The sequence below is a fragment of the Muntiacus reevesi genome, chromosome 2, assembly GCF_963930625.1.
Source record: "Muntiacus reevesi chromosome 2, mMunRee1.1, whole genome shotgun sequence".
Taxonomy (NCBI): Eukaryota; Metazoa; Chordata; class Mammalia; order Artiodactyla; family Cervidae; genus Muntiacus; species Muntiacus reevesi.
Genome location: NC_089250.1, coordinates 181,276,890 through 181,299,129, shown reverse-complemented (window position 1 = coordinate 181,299,129; position 22,240 = coordinate 181,276,890). Strand labels below are relative to the sequence as shown.

The window sequence follows — 22,240 nt, the reverse complement described above, 5'->3', positions numbered from 1 at the left end:
GCCACCTCATGCGAAGAGTTGACTCATTGGAAAAGACCCTGATGCTGGGAGGGATTCGGGGCAGGAGGAGAAGGGGACGACAGAGGATGAGATAGCTGGATGGCATCACCGACTCGATGGACATGAGTTTGAGTAAACTCCAGGAGTTGGTGATGGACAGGAAGGCCTGGTGTGCTGCGATTCATGGGGTCGCAAAGAGTCGGACACGACTGAGCGACTGAACTGAACTGAACTGAATGATTAGTGATGCTGAACACATTTTCATGTATCTTTTGGCCATCTGAATATTTTCTTTGGAAAAAAGTCTATTCAGGCCCTCTACCTATTTAACAATTGGATTTTTTTTGCTATTGAATTGTATGAATTCTTTAAATATTTTAGATACTAACCCCTTATCATATATGTGTCTGCAAATACTTTCTCCCATTCAGCAGGTTGCCTTTGCATTTTGTTGATCATTTCTTTTGCTGTGCAGAAGTTTTATTTTTATGTAGTTCTACTTGCTTATTTTTCCTTTTGTTACTTGTGCTAATATTTTCCCCTTTACTGTGAGCTGGACCTAGTGACTAACTTTAGTAAACAGAATATAGCAAACGTGATAAAATGACACTTCCAAGATTAGGTGACAGAGTGAACATGGTTCCCATCTGGTCATCTCTCTCTGATCACTCGCTGTGGGGGATACTAGCTGCCATATCACAAGGTCACGCCAGCACCCTGGAGGGAGGCATCATGAACAACTGAGGCCAGCCAACAACAACAGGAGTGAACATGAAAGTGGATCTTCCCCAGGTGAGCCTTTAGAGACTACAGCCCTGGCTGGAGACTTGACTACATGCTCATGCTCAGACGCTCAGTTGTGTCCTACTCTTTGCGACCTCATGGACTGTTGCCCACCAGGCTCCTCTGTCCATGGGATTTTCCAGGTAAGTATATTGGAGTGTGTTGCCATTTCCAACCATCTCAAAGGAGATCTGAGCCAGAACCTGCTACCTACTTGGTCCTAGGCTCCTGACCCACAGAAACTGTGAGGTAACAAATGTTTGTTGTTTCAAGGCTGCTAAGTTTCAGAGTAATTTGCTAGCAGCAATAGATAATCAATACAAGCCAAAAAAGGAGTATAACAGACAGGAGACACCTGAAAGGAAAAAATCATATGTAAGTAGCTGTCTCAGTAAGAGTGGAGAGGATGGATCAGAAGAGAGATTGGGTGAGAATTTCCCAAAACTGACCAATACCAGCAAACCACAATGTGAAAAGCGGTAAAAATCCTAAGCAGAGAAACACAAAGAAAACCACACAAATGCACATCACTGTAAAAATGTTGAAAACCTAAGACAAAGAAAAAATAATATTAAAAGCAGCCAGAGGTAAAGGACAGACTGCGTTAGAAGAATAACAATAATACTAGCAGCTGACATCCCAGTGGACATAATGGAAGTCAGAAGACAATAGAATGGAAGGACTAAGCAAATATGATCTATTCATATAATGGAGAACTATTCAGCAATAAAAAACTAAAGTGTTTATTATACATGCTACAACATGAATGAACCTCCAAAAATTATTCTACATGAAAGAGGCCAGACATAAAATACACACTGTATGATTTTTCTATGTATGAATCCAAATGATTCCATTCTTATGAAATGTCCAAAATAGGTAAATATATAAAGACAGAAAGTAGACTAGTGGTTTCCTTGGACTAGAAATGGGAACAAGGAATATCTGGAATATTTGCAAATGAACATGAAAGATCTTTCCAGAGTGATGAAAATGTTCTAATATTGGCTTACGGTGTCGGCTTATGGTCCCACCATAAATTTACTAAAAGCTATCAAACTATATGGTATGAATTACTGGTTAATGCTACAGTACGTAAATTATACCCCAACAAATCTGTTTTAAGAAGAAGAAATTAGAATTACATTGTAGAAGTATTAAAAACAACCCCTGACAATGTAAAATTCTGTATCAAGGGAAAATTCTTTAAAAAATGGAGGCCAAAAATATATTTTCAGGCAAAAAAAACTCTGAGACTTCATCAGATCAGAAAATTTGCACTAAAGGACATAGATATTGTTTGGGCAGAAAGTAAATAGCCCGAGATGGAAGCTTAAGGGTGAATGATGCTTAAGAGTGTAAGAACAATGCAAAGGGTAAATATGTGCTAAATTTAAATGAGTGCTGATTGCACAAAAAAACAATAATGTGCTCCGGACTTTTAAATATACACAGAATTGAAATAGTTGAATAAATACCACATAACAAAAGTGGAATAAATGGAATTTAACAGTGCTATACATTGCATTGTCTGGAATGTAGTAAATGTGCTAGTTTATTGTACACTTTAATAAGCTAAAAATGCACATTGAAATCTTAGGATAACCAATAAGAGAAGAGCAAGGTAATGTACAAATGCTAAACTAACGGAGGAGAAAATAGAAAGCAAAAAAAAAAACCCCACTAAATCAATTCCAAAGACTAGATAGGAAATAAGAGAATATGGAATTGGTGGGATAAATAGAAGACACTGAGTAATATGACAGATTTAAAACTAAATGAATTAGAAGCTTATCACTCACTAGAAAAGACCCTGATGATGGGAAAGATTGAAGGCAAAAGAAGGGAGCAGCAGAGAATAAGACGGTCAGATAGCATCACTGACTCAATGGACATGAATCTGAGCAAACTCCAAGAGATAGTGGAGGACAGAGGAGGCTGGCGTGCTGCAGTACATGGGGTCGGAAAGAGTTGGACATGAATTAGCAACTGAACAACAACAACAAAGAACTACTTAAAAGATAAAGATACACAAATTAATGTTTTTTAAACTCCAACTATATGCCGTTATAAGAAACACATTTAAAACATGTGGCTATATTATGAATGAATGCAAAAGAATGGATAAGGAGAATATCCTTCAAAAATGAGAAACAAAATCATCTCCAGGCCAAAATAACTGAGAGCATTTGGCACCAGCATAAAAACAGTAAAGGACATGGGACAGAATGTACTTCAGGCAGCAGGAAAGTCTGAGAAACACAAGGAAAAAAAACACAGAAAGAGCTGAATATATATATAAATGTAAATGACCATTGTCTTTGATAAAACAGTAATGTTTTGTGTAATGTTAAAAAAGAGAATTAAAATATATAATGATAGTATAATGTATAAGTTGGTAATGGTAGGATGTGTGTGAATAAAACTGAAGTGTTTCAAAGTCTTGGTATTTTCCAGGAGCAGAGTAAAAGATATTACTTCAGCTGAGACTTTGATAAATTACTTATGTGCATCTCAATATCTAGGCTTACCATTAAAATAATAAAATAAGAAAATATAGTTTCCAACTACTGTGGGGTAGGGAGGAAACTACAGAATGAGAAAAAAATAATCCATAAAAGGGAGAGAATGTCATACAGACTCAACAGGACTTGTAGAAAATATAAGATAAAATGATAGATATAAATTTTAATATATCATAAGTAATACTCATAAGTAGCCTGCATATTCTATTTCAAAGACAAACATTACCAGACTGGGTAAAATAATACTGACCTGGTCTCCTTGCCACTTTATGGCCCAGTGTGGCTGCCTGGGTAGTTTACTAGGGAGGCCCCCTCAAAGCCTTCCTAGCATTGAGCCAGCATTCCTGCTTCATTACATTCAAATAGCTTGGTGGATGAATCAGCCAATGCCAGAGCTGTCCTATCTTGGGAGATCTTTTTTTTCTTCTTTTAATTGGAGGCTAATTACTTTACAATACTGTGTGGTTTTTGCCATACATTCACATGAATCAGCCATGGGTGTACATGTGTTCCCCATCCTGAACCCCCTTCCCACCTCCCACCCCATCTCACCCCTCACGGTCATCCCAGTGCACCAGCCCTGAGCACTCTGTCTCATGCATCAAACCTGGACTGGTGATCTACTTCATATATGATAATAAACATGTTTCAATGCTATTTTAAATGAAATAATAAACCTTCCTAATTGTCTAAACCAGTCGAGTTCGGGTTATTTGTTACTTAGTGTCAAAAGCATCCCAACTGATAGGATGCCACTTTTTGCTTTTCATTCCTAGGAATTTATGTTAAAATTATGTTTGTTGGATGATATTACATTCAATATTTTCTACACTAATGAATATCCCTATTATTGGAAGCACTAGTCAAAGACTGGAAGACTATTCAGTGAGGATGTTACAGAGAGGATTCAAACACAGGGCAATGCTTAAATACCATTCCAACCCTAAGATTCCTGGAATCTATGGTTTCTGTATTCACTTACCGAATGAAGATTTCTTCCATAGTGGTGACAGAGGCCCCAAAGCTGGCAATACCCAGCTCTTCCTGCCTCAGTTCCAAGTCAGTAAACAGAGCTTCAAACCTAGAAGGGAAGAGCAGGTTTATTCATCAACTAATCCTTATTATTTGAATCCCTCCTTATTACCCTTGGCTTTCTACAAAGGAAAAAGCATGGGTTACGGAGTTAAGAAGATGTTTGTTCAAATCTCAATTCTGTCCCTCTTGAGCGTCATAACTCTGAACTTGAATGATGAGCATAAATAATACCATTTACTTCAAAACCTTCTGTAAGGATAAATCAAAATACACCTAGCACACTGCAGGTGCAAAGTAAATATTAATTCATCTCTGAAATTGTTTGAAGCATCTTTTTTGACTAAAACACTCTAAGACTAGAAATCAACTACATGAAAAAAAAGACTATAAAATCACAAACATGGAGGCTAAACAACATGCTACTAAACAACTGATGAGTCACTGAAGAAATCAAAGAAGAAATTTAAAAACACCTAGAGACAAATGAAAATGAAACCACAATAATACAAAATCTACATGATGTGGCAAAAGAACTTCTAAGACGGAAGTTTATAGTGATACAAGCCAACCTTAGGAAACAAGAAAATTTTAAAATAAATGACCTAAACTTAACCTAAAGGAACAACAAGAAGAAACAAAACCCAAAGTTAGTAGAAGAAAATAAATCATAAATATTAGAGCAGACGTGAATAAAGACCAAAAACAATAGAAAAAAGCAATGAAACTAAGAGGAGTTTCTTTGAAAAGATAAATAAACTGATGAACCTTTAGCTAGATTCATTAAGAAAAATAGAAAGTGGGCTGAAATTAATAAAATCAGAAATGAAAAAGGGGAAGCCACAGCAGACACCACAGAAACACAAAGGAATATAAGAACTGTATATGAACAATCATAGACCAATAACATGGACAATAAAGAAGAAATGGGCAAATTCACAGAAACGTGAGACTGAGCCAGGAATAGAAAATATGAACAGATCAACTATCAGTAATGAAACTGAATCAGAAATAATTTTAAAAAACTCCCAACAAACAAAAGTCCAGGACCAGTTGGCTTCACAGGTGAATTATACCAAACATTTAGAGAAGAAAAACCCTTTTCAAGCTATTCCAAAAAAACTGCAGAGGACATAAAGCTTCCAAACTCATTTTATAAGGCCCTGATACCAAAACCAGACAAAGATATCACACACAAAAAGAAAATTACATGCCAATATCACTGATGAGCATAGATGCGAAAATTCTGAATAAAATATTAGCAAACTGAATTCAACAACATATTAAAAGGTTCACATACTGTGATCAAGTGGGATTTATTTCAGGGATGCAAGGGTTGGTTCAGTATCTGCAAATCAACCAATGTGATACACCACATTAAGAAACTAGAGAATAAAACTCATATGATTGTCTCCACAGATGAAGGAAAAGTTTCTGGGCAAAATTCAATATCCATTTATGATAAAAACTATGCACAGAGTGGGAATAGAAGGAACGTTCCTCAACATAATAAAAGCCACATATAAGCCCACAGCTAACATCACACTTGATGTGAGAAACTGAAAGTGTTTCCTCTAAGATCAGGAACAAGAAAAAGATGCTCACTTTCACCACTTTCATTCAACAGTTTTGGAAGTCCTGGCCACAGCAATTAGATAGGAAAAGAAATAGAAGAAATCCAAATTGGAAAGGAAGATGTAAAGCTGTCTCCATTTTCAGGCGACATGATACTATAGGTAGAAAACCCTGAAGATGCCATAAAAAAACTACTAGAACTCATCAATGAATTTGTAAAATTTGAAGAATACAAAGTTAATATACAGAACTCTATTGTTCTATATTGTTCTGTTCTATATACAGAACTCTATACACTTACAAAAAATTATCAGAAAGGAGAATGAAGGAAACAATTTCATTTACCATCACATAAAGAACATTATAGCCAGGGACAAACATACCTGAGGAGATAAAAGACCAGTACTTGCAAAACCATAAGGCACTGATGAAAGAAACTGAAGACAACACAAAGAGGTAGAAAGATACACTTGTTCTTAGATTGGAAGAATTATTATTGTTAAAATGACCATACAGTCTAAGGTAATCTACACATTCAATGCAATCTCTATCAAGATACCAATGACATTTTTGACAGAAATAGAACAAATAATTCTAAAATTTTCACGGAAACACAAGAGGGCCTGAATAGCCAAAGCCATCTTGAGGGAAAAAAAAGACCAGAGCTGGAAGTATCACATAAAGCGACAGTAATCAAAAGAGTATGGTACTGGCACAAAAACAGATAAGTGGGTCAATGGAACAGAACAGAGAACCCAGAAACAAGCCCATGCAGCTACGGCCACTCAGCTTACAGCAGAGGAGACAAGGACACACAGTGCGGAAACACAGTCTCTCTGTTAAGCTGTGCTGAGAAATAACCTGGACAGCTACATGTAAAAGAATGAAATTAGAACATTTTCTCACACCATATTCAAAAATAAACTCAAAATGGACTAAGACCTAAATGTAAGACCAGAAATCATAAAACTCCTAGAAGAAAACAAAGGCAGAACACAGTTTCACATAAACCGTGACAATATTTTTTTGGATCTATAACCTAAGGCAAAGGAAACAAAAGCAAAAACAAAATTTTTTTTTTACTTAATTAAACTTAAAAGCTTTTGTAGAACAAAAGAAACTATTGACAAAAAAAAGATTAGCTACTGAAATGGGAAAAAATATTTGCAAATAGTATATAGACTGATAAGGGGTTAATATCCAAACATATATAAATGGCTCATTGAACTCAATATCAAAAAGACAAACAACCTAATTTTAAAACGGGCAGAAGACCTGAATAGGCATTTTTCCAGCTTGCATGGAAGGGTGTGAAAGTCACTGTGAAGTAGACTGAGTAATGCATGGGCAATGAGATAAAGCAAGCTGATTAACCTATTTTTAGAGAGCTTCAACTGCGCAGGGTTACAGGACATGGAGTGGTGGCTGGAAAGGGAGGCAGGCTCAAGACAGTGTATCTCCAGAGCACACTAATATGTTTGTGGACACGAGCCAAAGACAGAGAAGTTGATGATGTAGATGAAAGAGGAAATAATCAAATCAGCAAACTCCCAAGTGGCTGAGTACTTGAGCTGGTGTTGAAAAAAGCAAGTCTGTAGGTCTGTTAAAAGGGATAGAGTTACTTGTCGGATGGTGTTTACTTTCTCAATGAAGTTTAACTAACATTCCTATCCAAAAGAAACATGAGAACTGAGGAGAGGGAGAGAGGGACATGTTGGGAACGAGTCTGAGGTCTGAAATAATTACAAGGCTGACCTCGGCTCCCACCCCACATCGAAAATCCACTTATAACTTTATAGTTAACCCTCCAAATCCAAATGTTCTCCATACACAGATTTAACCAAATGAGGGGTAGTGTAGTACCATAATAACCTATTTATTGAAAAATCCGGGTGTAAGTGGACTCACACAGTTCAAACCTATGTCGTTCAAGGGTCAACTGTAATATAAAGGAAAATCAAGTAGTTTTCATCTGAGCTCAGTTACTTGGGTAACTGTAATTAGAGTTCACACAGTCAAGGGCCCCTTTGACACCATCATAAAGAATTTGATTTTAATCTGAAAGCAGCTGGGAGCCATCAGGGGTTTTTAAGGAGGGAGGGAACATGATCAAAAGACTTTGCTGGTGGCTCAGATGGTAAAGAACCCTCCTGCCAATGCAGGAGATGCAGGTTCAATCCCTGGGTCAGAAAGATTCCCTGCAGAAGGAAATGGCAACCCACTCCAGTATTCCTCCCTGGGAAATTCCATGGACAGAGGAGCCTGGCGGGCTACAATACATGGGGCTGCAAAAGAGTCAGACATGACTTAGTGACTAAACAGCAACAACTGAGTCCTGTATTTTCAAGTGCACTCTGGCTGGAGTGCGGTGTCTTTCTAGGAAATATCAAAGGCCTAGAGATCCAGACCATTACAGAATTGAGAGCCCTTGGTGAGGACAGGGAGAGATGACTGAACACTGAGCATATGCAAACAATTACTCCAGCCCTCTCAGGTCCATACCTGTGCATGCTCTCTTTAGGAAGTATAAATGTTAGTTCTTCTCCAATGCTAGACTGGAAAACTGCATATGGTATGTGCTGGTAAATCAGAAGAGAAATCTTCTCTGTGTCACAATGTGGTTTTCTTACCAGAGTTATATAATATCCTGCACCTGAAACATTTAAAACATCATGAAACAGTTTTTCTCTTTTTAGTTACACTTAATGTTCTATAGCCTAGAAGAGGACAGCTCCATAGGCTAGACAAGCTGGAGACCTGTGGTGGATTTGCCTTGGAAGGTCTATAATACTATTCTTGAGTCTCTCCTTTGACTCCATAGTTGGGAAGTGATAACAGCATTTAGCAATACTAGGCAGAATAAAGGAGGGCTGCATTAAAGGCAACACTCTGCTTAAGGGATAACTAATGTGGGGAGGTGAAAATTGAGCAGGGAGAGACCTTGAACATTAAAGTTAAGAACAAAAATATCTCTTTCATAATTAAATCATGTTTTGAGGACACATACCCTATGGTATTCTAAACATTCTTTCAGAAGCTGCTAGTAACACTTGCTACTACCTTGCTGGCACTGTAGTCATTCAACAAACATTCACTGAGCTCTTATGACATGACAGGCACTTTTTTAGATACTGAGGATATAGCAGCAGATCAAACAGTCAAAAATCCCTACTCTCACTCAAGGAGCTTTCATTACAGGAACGTGAGACATATGATAAGGTAAATAAGTAAATCAAGACCATGCTAGTGACAAGTGCTAAGGCAAAAGATGAACAGGAAGGGGATATAGAATATTGGGGATTGTGACTTTGAAGGTAGGGAAGGCCTCACTGAGAATGTGACATCTCTGAAAGGACTGAAGACCTGAGGAAGAGGAGGAGGCGTGGCGATACGTGGTCTGGGATGAAGGAGGGGGCCCATGTCCTGGATCAGAAAGGGGGCCCTGAGGCGGGAGCAGAAGAATATCAGGAGAAATGGCTGGGGTAGCAGGAACAGGCTAAACAAGGCATCTGGGCAACTCCCAGGACCCTGCCTTTTCCTTTCAGAAAGTGGGATGGGAAGTCATCAGTGGACTGAGCAGCAGAGTGGCACACTCATTCTGACAAGTGGGCCAGAGGCCAGACGTGGGCTAGAAGCAACTTCCATGATCCAGGCAGGGAGACAGTAGGCTGGGCCAGGGTGTAGGAAGGCAAGGTCACTGGGGTTGGCAGATGGATCAGATGTGGGTTATGACACACAGAGGATCAAGGGCCCTGAGGTTCTGGCCAAGTTGCTAAAAGGATGGAGCTGCCTTTACTGTGGGTGAGCTGGTGTGTTGGTCAAGAGCTGGAGTCAGCTGTGCATCAGCCACAGACAATCCAACAGGCACGTTCCCTGTCTGGGGGTGTGAAGAGTCAGCAGGAGAGGCACCAAAGCTGGAGCTCCGCTGAGAGGTCCTGCGCAGACATGCTTCAGCACAGACACATGTCAGTCAGGACCCTGAGTGAGATCGCTGAGTCAGTGAGCAGGGGAAAAACAGTGAAGCAGCCTGGGCGCTTCCAAGCTTAGAAGCAGAAGTGATGCAGAGGAGCAGTCAGAGACGCTAGAGGGAAACCCAGAGGGCTGGGGTCCAGGAATGCAGGGGGATGTCTGTAGTGGGATGTCCAGCAGGAGTGCACCCCGCTGTGGAGAGGACAACTCACCCTATGCAGGCATTAGCTCCCTCTTTGAGGAACATGATCTCTTAATCTTCATTTTAATAAAGGAAAATAATAGAATAGGAAAGACTAGAGATCTCTTCAAGAAAATTAGAGATATCAACAGAATATTTCATTCAAAGAGGGGCACAATAAAGGACAAAAACAGTATGGACCTAACAGAAGGAGAAGATATTAAGAAGAGGTGTCAAGAATACACAGGAGAACTATACAAAAAAGATCATCACGACCCATATAAACACAACGGTGTGATCACTCACCCAGAGCCAGATACCCTGGAATGTGAAGTCAAGTGGGCCTTAGGAAGCACCACAAGGAATAAAGCTAGTGGAGGTGATGGAATTCCAGCTGAGCTATTTCAAGTCCTAAAAGATGATGCTGTGAAACTGCAGCACTCAATATGCCAACAAGTTTGGAAAACTCAGCAGTGGCCACAGGACTGGAAAAGGTCAGTTTTCATTCCAATCCCAAAGAAAGGCAGTGCCAAAGAATGCTCAAACTACTGCACAATTGCACTCATCTCACACACTAGCAAAGTAATGCTCAAAATTATCCAAGTGAGGCTTCAACAGTATGTGAACTTCGAACTTCCAGATGTTCAAGCTGGATTTAGAAAAGGCAGAGGAAGCAGAGATCAAATTGCCAACATCCACTGGATCATTGATAAAGCAAGAGAATTCCAGAAAAGCATCTACTTCTACTTTATTGATTACACCAAAGTCTTTGACTATGTAGATCACAATAAACTGTGGAAAATTCTTCAAGAGGTGGGAATACCAGATCACCTGACCTGCCCCCTGAGAAATCTATATGCAAGTCAAGAAGCAACAGTTAGAACTGGACATGGAACAAGAGACTGGTTCCAAATTGGGAAAGGACTACGTCAAGGCTGTATATTGTCACTCTGTTTACTTAACTTATATGCAGAGTACATTGTGCAAAATGCCAGGCTGGGTGAAGCACAAGCTGGAATCACAACTGCCAGAAGAAATATCAATAACCTCAGATATGTAGATGATACCACCCTTATGGCAGAAAGTGAAGAAGAACTAAAGAGCCTCTTGATGAAAGTGAAAGAGGAGTGAAAAAGCTGGCTTAAAACTCAACATTCAGAAAAGTAAGATCATGGCAACTGGTCCCATCACTTCATGGCAAACAGATGGGGAAACAATGCAAACAGTGACAGACTTTATTTTCTTGGGCTCCAAAGTCACTGCAGATGGTGACCACAGCCATGAAATTAAAAGACACTTGCTCCTTGGAAGAAAAGCTATGACCAACTTACACAGAATATTAAAAAGCAGAGACATTACTTTGCCAACAAAGGTCTGTCTAGTCAAAACTATTGTTTTCCAGTAGTCATGTATGGATGTGAGAGTTGGACTATAAAGAAATCTGAGAGCTGAAGAATTGCTGCTTTTGAACTGTGGTGTTGGAGAAGACTCTTGAGAGTCCCTTGGACTGCAAGGTGATCCAACAAGTTCATCCTAAAGGAAATCAGTCCTGAATATTCATTGGAAGGACTGATGCTGAAGCTGAAATTCCAATACTTTGGCCACCTGATGTGGAGAGCTGACTCATTTGAAAAGACCCTGATGCTGGGAAAGATTGAAGGCAGGAGAACCGGATGACAGAGGATGAGATGGTTGGATGGCAACACTGACTAGATGGACGTGAGTTTGAGTAAGCTCTGGGAGATGGTGGTGGACAGAGAAGCATGGCGTGCTGCAGTTCATGGGGTCGCAAAGAGTCGGACACAACTGAGCAACTGAACTGAACTGAAACTAAGGCTACAAAACGATGAACTATCTTGGTAACAAGGGTGAAGAGGGAGTAAACTACCAGCATGGAGCTTAGGCACAGGCCTTCTGATTCCAAGTCTCAGAGATTCTTCCCAATCTCCTCCTCCTCATTCTCACAGCCCCTCTGCCTGGGCCTCGGGTCTCCACCCACAGGGAGCAGACAGGCTGTCTAGAGAAAGCCGCTCCCCACCTGACCTCAGGGGCCCTCGGGGAACGTGACCAGTGGACACTTTCTCCTGCATCTGGACCAGCTACATGGACCCCGTGCGGAATGGACTTTTGGTTGCCTGCCTGCCCTGCTCACCATATTTCTCCTTGAGGAACAGCGGCGACCCGCAGCACTGCAGCTCCCCCTTGGCCATGATAGCGATGCGGTCTCCCAGCAGGTCGGCTTCATCCATGAAGTGGGTGGTCAGCAGGATGGTGCGGTCGCTCTTGTGCTGCTGCAGAAGGTCCCAGATGGCCCTCCTGGAGATGGCGTCCACGCCCGAGGTGGGCTCGTCCAGCATCAGCACCTGGAGGGCAGAGGGGCAGCATCGTAAGGATGGCAGAGCCCCGCCCAGGCTGCAGGCCGTGCCACAGGCCCCCCGGGCCTACCTTGGAGCCCGTAATGAGTGCGATGCCGATGGAGAGCTTGCGCCGCATCCCGCCGCTCAGAAACTTGCTCTGGGAGTCCCGCTTCTCCTCCAGCCCGAGCACGTGCAGCATGCGTTTGACCTCTTCAGGGCACTTCTGACGTGGCAAGCCTTTCAGCTGAAACGGCAGGGATGGAGATCCGGCCGGGGCTTCCAACGGTGCCGGGGACCGCCCAACAAGCATTTTGCTTGTAGAGCAGTACCCCCTTATCTCCCTTATCTGAGATTTTTCTTTCCACAGTTTTAGTTATCCACTACCCACAGTGAACCATGGTCTGAAAACATTAAATAAAAAATTAACAGAAATAAACTCATAAGTTTTAAATCATGCACACCGTTCTGAACACTGAAATCGTGTGCCATGCTGCTCTGTCCTGCCCGTCGACATCATCTGCTTTTGACATCCAACCACCATCAACACTTCCATGATCTGATGATCCAGGATCACCTGGAGCCTGGATCCTCCTTTTGATGAATCATCAGGTCAACAGCCTAAAGCTGTGTCACAATGCCTGAAATCCTTCACCTCACTTCATCTCATCACATGGGCATCTTACCATGTCAAATCACAAGAACAGCGCGTGCATGCTAAGTCGCTTCAGTCGTGTCCGACTTTGTAACTCCACGGACTGTAGCCCCCCAGGCTCCTCTATCATGGGATTCTCCAGGCAAGAATACTGGAGTGGGTTGCCATGTCCTCCTCCAGGGGATCTTCCTGACCTAGGGATCAAACCCAAACTCTTATATCTCCTGCAATGGCCGATGGGTTCTTTACCACTAGCACCACCTTTAAGTACAGTACAATAAAAAATTTGAGAGAGACAGATCACATTCACATAACTTTTATTACAGCCCGTCAGGCTCCTCTGTCCATGGAATCCTCCAGGCAAGAATACTGCAGTTGGTGGCCATCTGCTTCTCCAGGGAATCTTCTTGACATAGGGATTGAACCTGGGTCTCCTGCATTGCAGGTGGATTCTCTACCATCCGAGCCACCAGGGAAGCTCCTTTATTACAGTATATTGTTATAATTGTTCTATTATATTGATTGTTGTTAATGTCTTGCTGTGCTTAATTTATAAATTAAACTTTGTCATAGGTTGCATGTACAGGAAAAAAACAGAGGACATATAGACTTTGGTACTATCTGAGATTTCAGGCATCCACTGGTGGTCTTGGAGCAAATCCCCCAGAAATAAGGGGGGGCTATCATATATACATAAACCATACATGAGAAAAATACACAGTAAACTTACTACCTTTAGGGAAAGGGATACAAGGTTTTTGCATCTTTTTATTCCACAAGCTGTGAGGCATGTGGGATCTTAGTTCCCTGACCAGGGATTGAACCTGGGCCATTGGCAGTGAAAGGGCAGAGTCTTAACCACTTGACTGCCACAGAAGACCTTGCTTTTGCATCTTGAACCATCTAAATAAATGACTTATTAATACTAAGTACTACAGCATATTAAAAGGGTTATACACCATGACCAAGTGGGATTTATCCCAGGAATGCAAGAAAGGTTCAATATATTAAGAATCATTGTAAGTATTAAATAATAAAGAATCTGGCTGGTGTCTGTCCCCAGTTACTGGGAGGAGCCTCTAAATCCTGGGAGTGATGGTATGTCTTTGTTATTCCTGGTAGTACCCTCAGGTCACACCTGCTACTGAAGTGATAAAAATCCAGGCTGGTCATACCAGAAAGATCAACCATGTGATTTGAGAGTTGGGGCTTTGAGCCAGGTTATCAGTCTGATCTCCCGATCTGCTAGGAGTGAGAGAGTGCAGATTAAATTTAGTCACGAGGTTCATGATTCGATCATGAACCTATGTAATGAAACTCCAATAAAAACTAGACACTTAGGTGAAGCTTAGGTGAGTTACTCTCTCTACAGTGATGCGCCAAGAGGGTGACACACCCTTAAGACATGGAAGTTTTTCATTTGGGACCCTCCCAGACATCACCCTGCATGTCTATTCTCTTGGCTGGTCCTGATTTATGTATCCTTTATAATATACACATATAATATATAATATAATCCTGAATTCTGTGAGTCATTCTAGTGAATCAGTGAAACTGAGGAGTCAGTGGGAACTCCTAAATTTGTAGTCAGGTTCTTGGAAGTGCTTTGTTTGGGAACCCCAAGCTCGGGCTATTTTCTGAAGTGGCAGCAGTCTTGTGGGGAACTGTGCCTGTAGCATGTGAAGTGTGCACTGACTCCATCGTTAGTGTTGAATTGCATTGCAGTGCTACAGCATATTAGAAGAATAAAAAGTTGAAGGGGCAAGCTGATCCTAGAATTTACATGGAAATGCAAGGGACTTGGAACAGGCAAAACAATCTTGAAAACAAACAAAAAAGAGTTGGAGGACTCACATTCTTTGATTTCAAAACTTACTACAGGGACTTCTCTAGTGGTCTAGGGGCAAAAACTCCCATGCTCTCAATGCAGGGGGCCCAGGTTTGATCAGGGAACTAGATCCCAAATGCCTCAACTAAGACCTGGCACAGCCAAATAAATAAATAAATATTTTTTAAAAAACTTACTACAGAGCTATAGTAATTAAGAAATTGTGGTATTGGCATAAGGATAGATGCATAGATCAATGAAATAGAGTTGAGAGTCCAGGAATAATCCCATATATCTATGATCAATTGATTTCTGACAAAGGTGCCGAGACCATTCAATGGGGAAAGAATGGTCTTTTCAACAAATGGTGCTGGACAACTGAATATCCACATGCAAAGGAATGAATCTGACCTCTATCTCACACCATCTAAAAATTAGCTCAAAATGTATCAAAGACCTAAATGTAAGAACTAATGTAACAAACTCTCAGAAGGAAACAGGTGTAAATCCCAGGCGATGCTTTTTAAAATATGACATCAAGAGCATAACAACTAAAGAAAATACAGATACACTGAATTTCATCAGAATTCAAAACTTTTGTGCATCAAAGGACATTATCAACAAAGGGAAAAGAAAAAGCACAGAAATGGGAGAAAGTTTTTTGCAAATCATTACTTGATAAGGATCTACCATCTATAACACAAAAAAAATTCTCAAAGCTAAACTACAAAGAGATAAGCAACCCAACTGAAAAATGGGCAAAGGACTTTAATAGACATTTCTCCAAGTAAATAAATAAATGGCCAATAAGCAAATGAAAAGATGCTTAATATCATTATAGTCACTGGAGAAATGTAAATCAAACCCACCATGAGATACCAATTTATGGCACCTAGAATGGAAGTACCTCAGAAAGTTTTTTAAAAAGTTAAACACAGAGGTAGAGCTTATGACCCATGAATTTCAATACTAGGTATATACTCCAAAGAACTGAAACTAGGTGTTTAAACAAAAACTTGAACACTAGCATTCATGGTATTATTCACATGACCAAAAGGTACAACCCAGGGGGCCATCAACTGATGAATGGATAACCAAGATATGGCATACAATTCCATACAATGGAACATTATTCTGCCATTGAAAGGAGTAAAGTATTGATACATGCCGAAATATGGATAATTCTTGAACACTTTAAGTGAAAGAAACCAGACACAGACAGTCACATTTTGTGTGATTCCATTCATATGAACTACTCAGAACAGTCAAATCTACAGTGACAGAAAGCAGATTAGTGGTTTCCAGGGGCTGGGGGGAAGGAAGAATCGGGAGTGATCACTGGTGGATCCAGGTTTCTTTTCAGGGAGATGAAAATGTTCTGTAGTTAGAGAGTGGCGACGAGCACTGTGAATATAGTTTTTAAAACTACTGAATTTTATATTGCAAAATCAGCAAAATGGTGAATTTTATGATATGTGAATTTCATCAATGAAGTAAATAATTAGACTAAAACAATACTTTCTAGAAACTTTCTAATTCAAAGATTTTAAATGCCACACCCCTTCCTCTTTCTGAATGTTTAGGGAATAGTGTCCATAAGAGGTTTCAAGTCCCTCTGAGGTTGAGTCAGAAAGTTGCAAGTTACCTTACCATCCTTAAAAGTGAATACAGAGGAAACCAAGTCTATCACCCACTGACTCACCTGAGCATAGAAATGAAGATGTTCCGCTACAGTCAAGTTATCATACAAGATATCATGCTGGGGGCACCAGCCCATGCTCTTCCGGATTTGAAGCATGTCTTGAGAAATTTCATATCCATTGATAAATGCCTTTCCACTTGAAGGAGTAATAAGTCCTAGAAGCAAGTGGAAGACATAATATCCTAAAGTCATTGTCATTCAGAGCCACAACAGTACAAAGGCTTAATGATGACCTCTGCTTTGTCTGCTGCTCTTACACATACTATCCTATGTTTCATGTCACAGTCAGCAGCATCCAAGGAGTATATGTTCCATAACAGTGTACAAGGACATTTAGGGGTAGTAGAAACAGATGTCCTTCCTGCTTTTGATGAGTTCCAATTTGGTTAACTGAGTAAAATACACATGGGTGTTTGTAATTACACTGTTGTAAGAATTAAGTAATAATATGGACACATATTTCTGTAAAGTTGCAGGATAAAAATATTAATATACAAAAATCTGTTGCATTTCTATACAGTAACAATGAAATATCAGAAAAAGGACTGAAGGAAACAATCCCATTTACCATCACATAAAAAAGAACACAATACCTAGGAATAAACCTACCTAAAGAAATAATAAAAAAATCTGTATCTGGAAAACTGTAAGACACTGATGAAAGCAACTGAAGACAACACCAACAGATGTAAAGACCTACCACGCTCGTGGATTGGAAGAGTTATTACTGTTACAATGACCGAACTACCAAGGCTACCTACAGATCCAATGCCATCCATATCAAATTACCAAAGGCATTTTTTTCTCACAGAACTGGAACAAAAAGATGGTTTTAATTTGTATGAAAACACAAAAGAACCTGGATCACCAAAACAATCTTGATAAAGAAGAATGGAAGAGGAGGAATCATGCTCCCTGACTTCACACTATACTACAAAACTACAATAATCAAAACAGTATGATACTGGCAAGAAAACAGACACATGCATCAGTGGAATAGGATAGAAAGCCAGAAACAAATCCATGTACTTATAGTCAATTAATCTATGACAAAGGAGGCAAGAATATACAATGTAGAAAAGATAGTCTCTTCAATAAGTGGTGGTGAAGTAATTGGGATATTTACATGTAAAAGAATAAAATTGGAACATTTTCTCACACCATACACAAAAATAAACTAAAAATAAAACTAAATGTAAGACTGGTTACTATCAAACTCCTGAAAGAAAAGAGAAAATTCTTTGACATAAATTATAACAATACTTTTTTGGATTTGTCTTCTAAGGCAAGAAAAACATAAACAAAAATAGACAAATGGGATCCAAAAGCTTTTGCACAACAAAGAAAACCATAAACAAAACAAAAAGACAACCTACAGAATGGAAGAAAATATTTGCAAATGATGTATCAATGAGGGATTAATATTTCCAAAATAAACAAATAACTTACACTGATTAATATAAAAAACAATTCAATCAAGAAATGGGCAGAAAATCTAAATAAACATTTCTCCAAAGAAGACATATAGATGGCCAACAGGCATATGAGAAGACACTCAATATCGCTAATTATTAGAGAAATACAAAGCAAAACCACAACAAAGTATTACCTTACACAAGTCAAAATGGCCATCTTAACTTCAAAAAATTTACAAATATCTTTCTGAAGAACCGGCAAGATGGCGGAAGTGGAACAGAAGAAGCAGCGGACCTTCCCCAAGTTCACCTACCGCGGCGTAGACCTCGACCAGCTGCTGGACATGTCCTATGAGCAACTGATGCAGCTATATAGTGCGCGCCAGCGATGGCGGCTGAACCGCGGCCTGCGGAGGAAGCAGCACTCGCTGCTGAAGCGGCTGCGCAAGGCCAAGAAAGATGCGCCGCCCAAGGAGAAGCCCAAGGTCGTGAAGGCGCACCTGTGCGACATGATCATTCTGCCCGAGATGGTGGGCAGCATGGTGGGCGTCTACAACGGCAAGACCTTCAACCAGGTGGAAATCAAGTCTGAGATGATCGGCCACTACCTGGGCGAGTTCTCCATCACCTACAAGCTCGTGAAACACGGCCGGCCCGGTATCGGGGCTACCCATTCCTCCCACTTCATCCCCCTCAAGTAACCTGCTGGCCAATAAAAGCAGAGATTTCTCTAAAAAAAAAAAAAAATTTACAAATAGTAAATGCTGGTGAGGGTACGGAGAAAAGGGAAACCTTCTACACTGTTGGCGAGAATGTAAATTAGTGCAGCCACTATGACAGACAGTCTGGAGGTTCCTTAAAAAACTAAAAGCAGGATTACCATACGATCCAAACAATCTTACTCCTGGGCATATACCTGGAAAAGACAAAAACTCTAATTCAAAAAGATACATGCACCCCATGTTCATAGCAGCACTGTTCACTGTCAAGACATGGAAGCAACCTAAATGTCCATCAACAAAAGAATGGATAAAGAAGGGTTTACTCAGACATAAAAAAAGAATAAAATAATGCCATTTGTAGCAACATGGATGGACCTAAAGATATCATACTAAGTGAAGGCAGAAAATGCAAGACAAATATCATGATATCACTTATATATGGAATCTAAAAAAAATGAATACAAATAAACTTATTTACAGAACAGAAACAGACTCACAGATATAGAAAACAAACTTACGGTTACCAAAGGGGAAAGGGGGGGATAAATTAGGAGCTTGGGATTAACACATATACATCACTATAGATAGATAATGGAGAAGGAAACGGCAACCCACTCCAGTGTTCTTGCCTGGAGAATTCCAGGGACGGGGGAGCCTGGTGGGCTGCCGTCTATGGGGTCGCACAGAGGTGGACACGACTGAAGCAACTTAGCATAGATAGATAAACTATATTTTAGCACAGGGAACTATATTCATTAATATCCTGTAATGACCTATAATGGAAAAGAATCTGAAAAAAGAATATATATGTGTGTGTGTGTCCCAATACCTAAGGCTTCAGACCAAGCTTCACAATATCGCTGCTCTTCAATGTTTTCAGTGGAAGGTGTGTTAGCAACCTGTGAGGAGGGTTGTGGCAGCTAGACTCTGAGGAGCTCACAGCTCTCCAGATGTCTGGTGTTCTGTGTCCAAAACCAGTGGAGGAACTGGTTGGTTTTCAGAGCACCTTGAGATTTGGAAATGTATCTTGTTGGTTTTGTAGAGAGCCTTACATGGGTTAACCCTTCAATAAATACATTTTTCTTGAATGAATGAGTTTTCAAATATCACAGATATTATTTTAGTGATGGGAAGAATTATTTAGGCATAAAAATTATTCTGAAACAGACAACTTCAGCATAATTCACCAGGTATCACTCTAAATGGGCCCCTGGCAATCAAAAGTATGATTTGTTTGGATGAAATGTTTGGTTGAGGGATCAGTGGTGCCTCACTGTACTGGAAGGTTCTGCCTGGAAGGAAACATGCCCAGCAGTGTTCACAGTTTTCTGGAAGTGTTTGGAACTAAGTACCTCAGACTGACTGAAAAAGTTAGATATTCTCTCCTCCTGACACAGGGTAATGTGAATCACTAGATGGTAAAACAACAAACAAAAATGTCAGGGAAATCCAATGACGGGAAATGGAGCCAAAAAATCTTGATCTGGATCAAGGATCTCTCCAGTGCCTCCTTGGGAGAGCTGATCCACATGCACCTGTGAGAATGCTGCAGGTGGTGGTCTTGCCCGCTCCGTTGTGGCCTAGGAGAACCGTGATCTGGCCCTGGTACAGATTCATGGTCAGGTCTTTGACTGCCACATGTTCATCCTTTCCCTTGTAGAACACCTGTTGAAAAGCCAAGTTTGATAGCGTAACACACACATGCCTGTGGCGTTTCTGAAGAACCTATGACAGGCCGAGCACCCACACCAATTTCCCCTGAAAGTTCAACAGTGGAACTCCAAGTGGAAATCCACAAAGGGAGCCCTTTCTTTCAGAGCTTAGCTGCCTGGAGCAACTGCTGACCAGCAAGGCTAGGGGGATTTCCCTGGCCTCTGCAGCCCGGTGGGAGAGCAGCAGGACCACAGAGGCCAGAGTTGAAGGTCGAAGGGCCTGGAGCTGGAATGAGATCATCTCCCTGCTTCTCAAGCCTACCTCGCTCCTCAATGCTGGCCAAGCCCCTGAGAAAGGGCACCTTGCCTCTTCTGTGGGCAGTGTTGTCCTCGGGAGAGAACCCCAGACAGACTGGCCTGTTTTTATTTTTTTCTTATTATACAAGTAATCCATTTATAAGAGCAAAAAGAAGAAAATGAAATCACCCACAATGCTGTCTGCAGAGGTAGCATCACCTTTCAGCCAACTCCTTAGCCAATTTCAGGGCCAGGTGCGGGGTCTGGAGTGCAGACGCTATAATTGGGTGAGACCTGGGTGAGACTCCTCCCCACAATTCATCTACTGCATTTGGGAGCAGGGTGCTGAGTAAAGGAAGCTGGCAGACTTCCTTGCCCCCAGCACCATTTGGTGTGATTATTATGAATCAAGTGTGACAGGCCTCTTCCCTGACTTCTCAGTCTCCTTTCTGAAGTCGAGGTGGACACTTGGCAGAATTCCAGGCAAGAAGAAGGGGTGATCTACTGAAGGGCAGAAAAGAAGGGAGGGAGGGAGGGAGGAAGGAAAAACTTTTTCCCAAAAGAAAGCCCCTTGCTCTTATCTTTCCCTGTAGATGAGCTACAACAGCCGTCTTGCAACCAGGGAATGACAAGCACACAGCAGGGAGCTACATGCTTCCCACTGGTCCAGGGAAAATCAACGAAAGTCAGTGAGTAGAAAGCAAAGTGCTCTGGGATGGCTCTGCTGAGCAGCCAACATCATGGCAGAACCATGTGCTTGCAGGCTGCCTGTTATGAGAAAAAAAAAAAAGGAGAAATCCCTGCATACTGAACCCACAGTAAATCCAGTGAAGCTGGAGCATTCCCAGCTGCTCCCACAGGGTGTGGAGGAGCTGGGATGATCCCCCATGCCATGAATCCCCTGGACTAGGATGTGATCCACTTGATCTCACAGGTCAGGAAGGTGACACAAAGTGCTGAGCTAGTGCCTTGACTTTGACCATGTATCAGCCACATGGAGGGCACCACCTCTCCATAGGTCCATCATATCTGAGGAATGGAAGACTCCTCTGGAGGACACAGCAGGTATAGAGCTTACCCCCAGGCATCCAGTCAGGGGAGCCCTTGGTCAACACAGGACTCAGCAGACACTGGAGAGAGGATGAACACTTCCACATTTGGAAGTCAACAGTGACATCTGGTTTACTACTTGATTTGGTTGCATAAGAACACTGGTGAATCAAAGCTGGCCATCAAATGACTGAGTTCTAGGGCATCCCCAACAAGAGGTGCCTGGCATTTGCAAGACTGTTTCAAGAGAGATCATCTAGACCCTCTACTCAGTCATTTAACTTTATGACAGGAAATAGGACATTTTACGTTATACTTCTAATTTGTGGGATAATGTGACAGAGGGAATTAAAAATCTATCACAAAAAAAAAAAAATCTATCACGAGGCCAATCCTTTGGGGTCAGCCTGCCCTCACTGCCTGTTTAATAAAGTTCTGCTTGTTTGAGATGTAAAAAAAAAAAAGAAATCTATTACAAAATGTACCTTGTAACTGTCAGA

The 22,240-nt window shown here is 41.0% G+C and overlaps 1 protein-coding gene and 1 pseudogene across 1 annotated transcript in view; one reads left to right on the top strand and one right to left on the bottom strand.

The window, feature by feature from the left end:
- Positions 1-22,240, bottom strand: part of LOC136157348 (ATP-binding cassette sub-family A member 17-like) — a 90,020-nt gene that overhangs the window by 33,283 nt on the left and 34,497 nt on the right. Inside the window, exons 11-16 of the mRNA XM_065919266.1 lie at positions 20,277-20,406; positions 16,605-16,759; positions 12,511-12,666; positions 12,218-12,428; positions 8,418-8,568; positions 4,291-4,389 (exon numbers count right to left, since the gene is read on the bottom strand). Of these exons, the coding sequence (XP_065775338.1) occupies positions 4,291-4,389; positions 8,418-8,568; positions 12,218-12,428; positions 12,511-12,666; positions 16,605-16,759; positions 20,277-20,406 (902 nt within the window). The remainder of the gene's footprint in view (positions 1-4,290; positions 4,390-8,417; positions 8,569-12,217; positions 12,429-12,510; positions 12,667-16,604; positions 16,760-20,276; positions 20,407-22,240) is intronic.
- On the top strand, positions 18,269-18,766 carry LOC136158446 (small ribosomal subunit protein uS19 pseudogene; annotated as a pseudogene).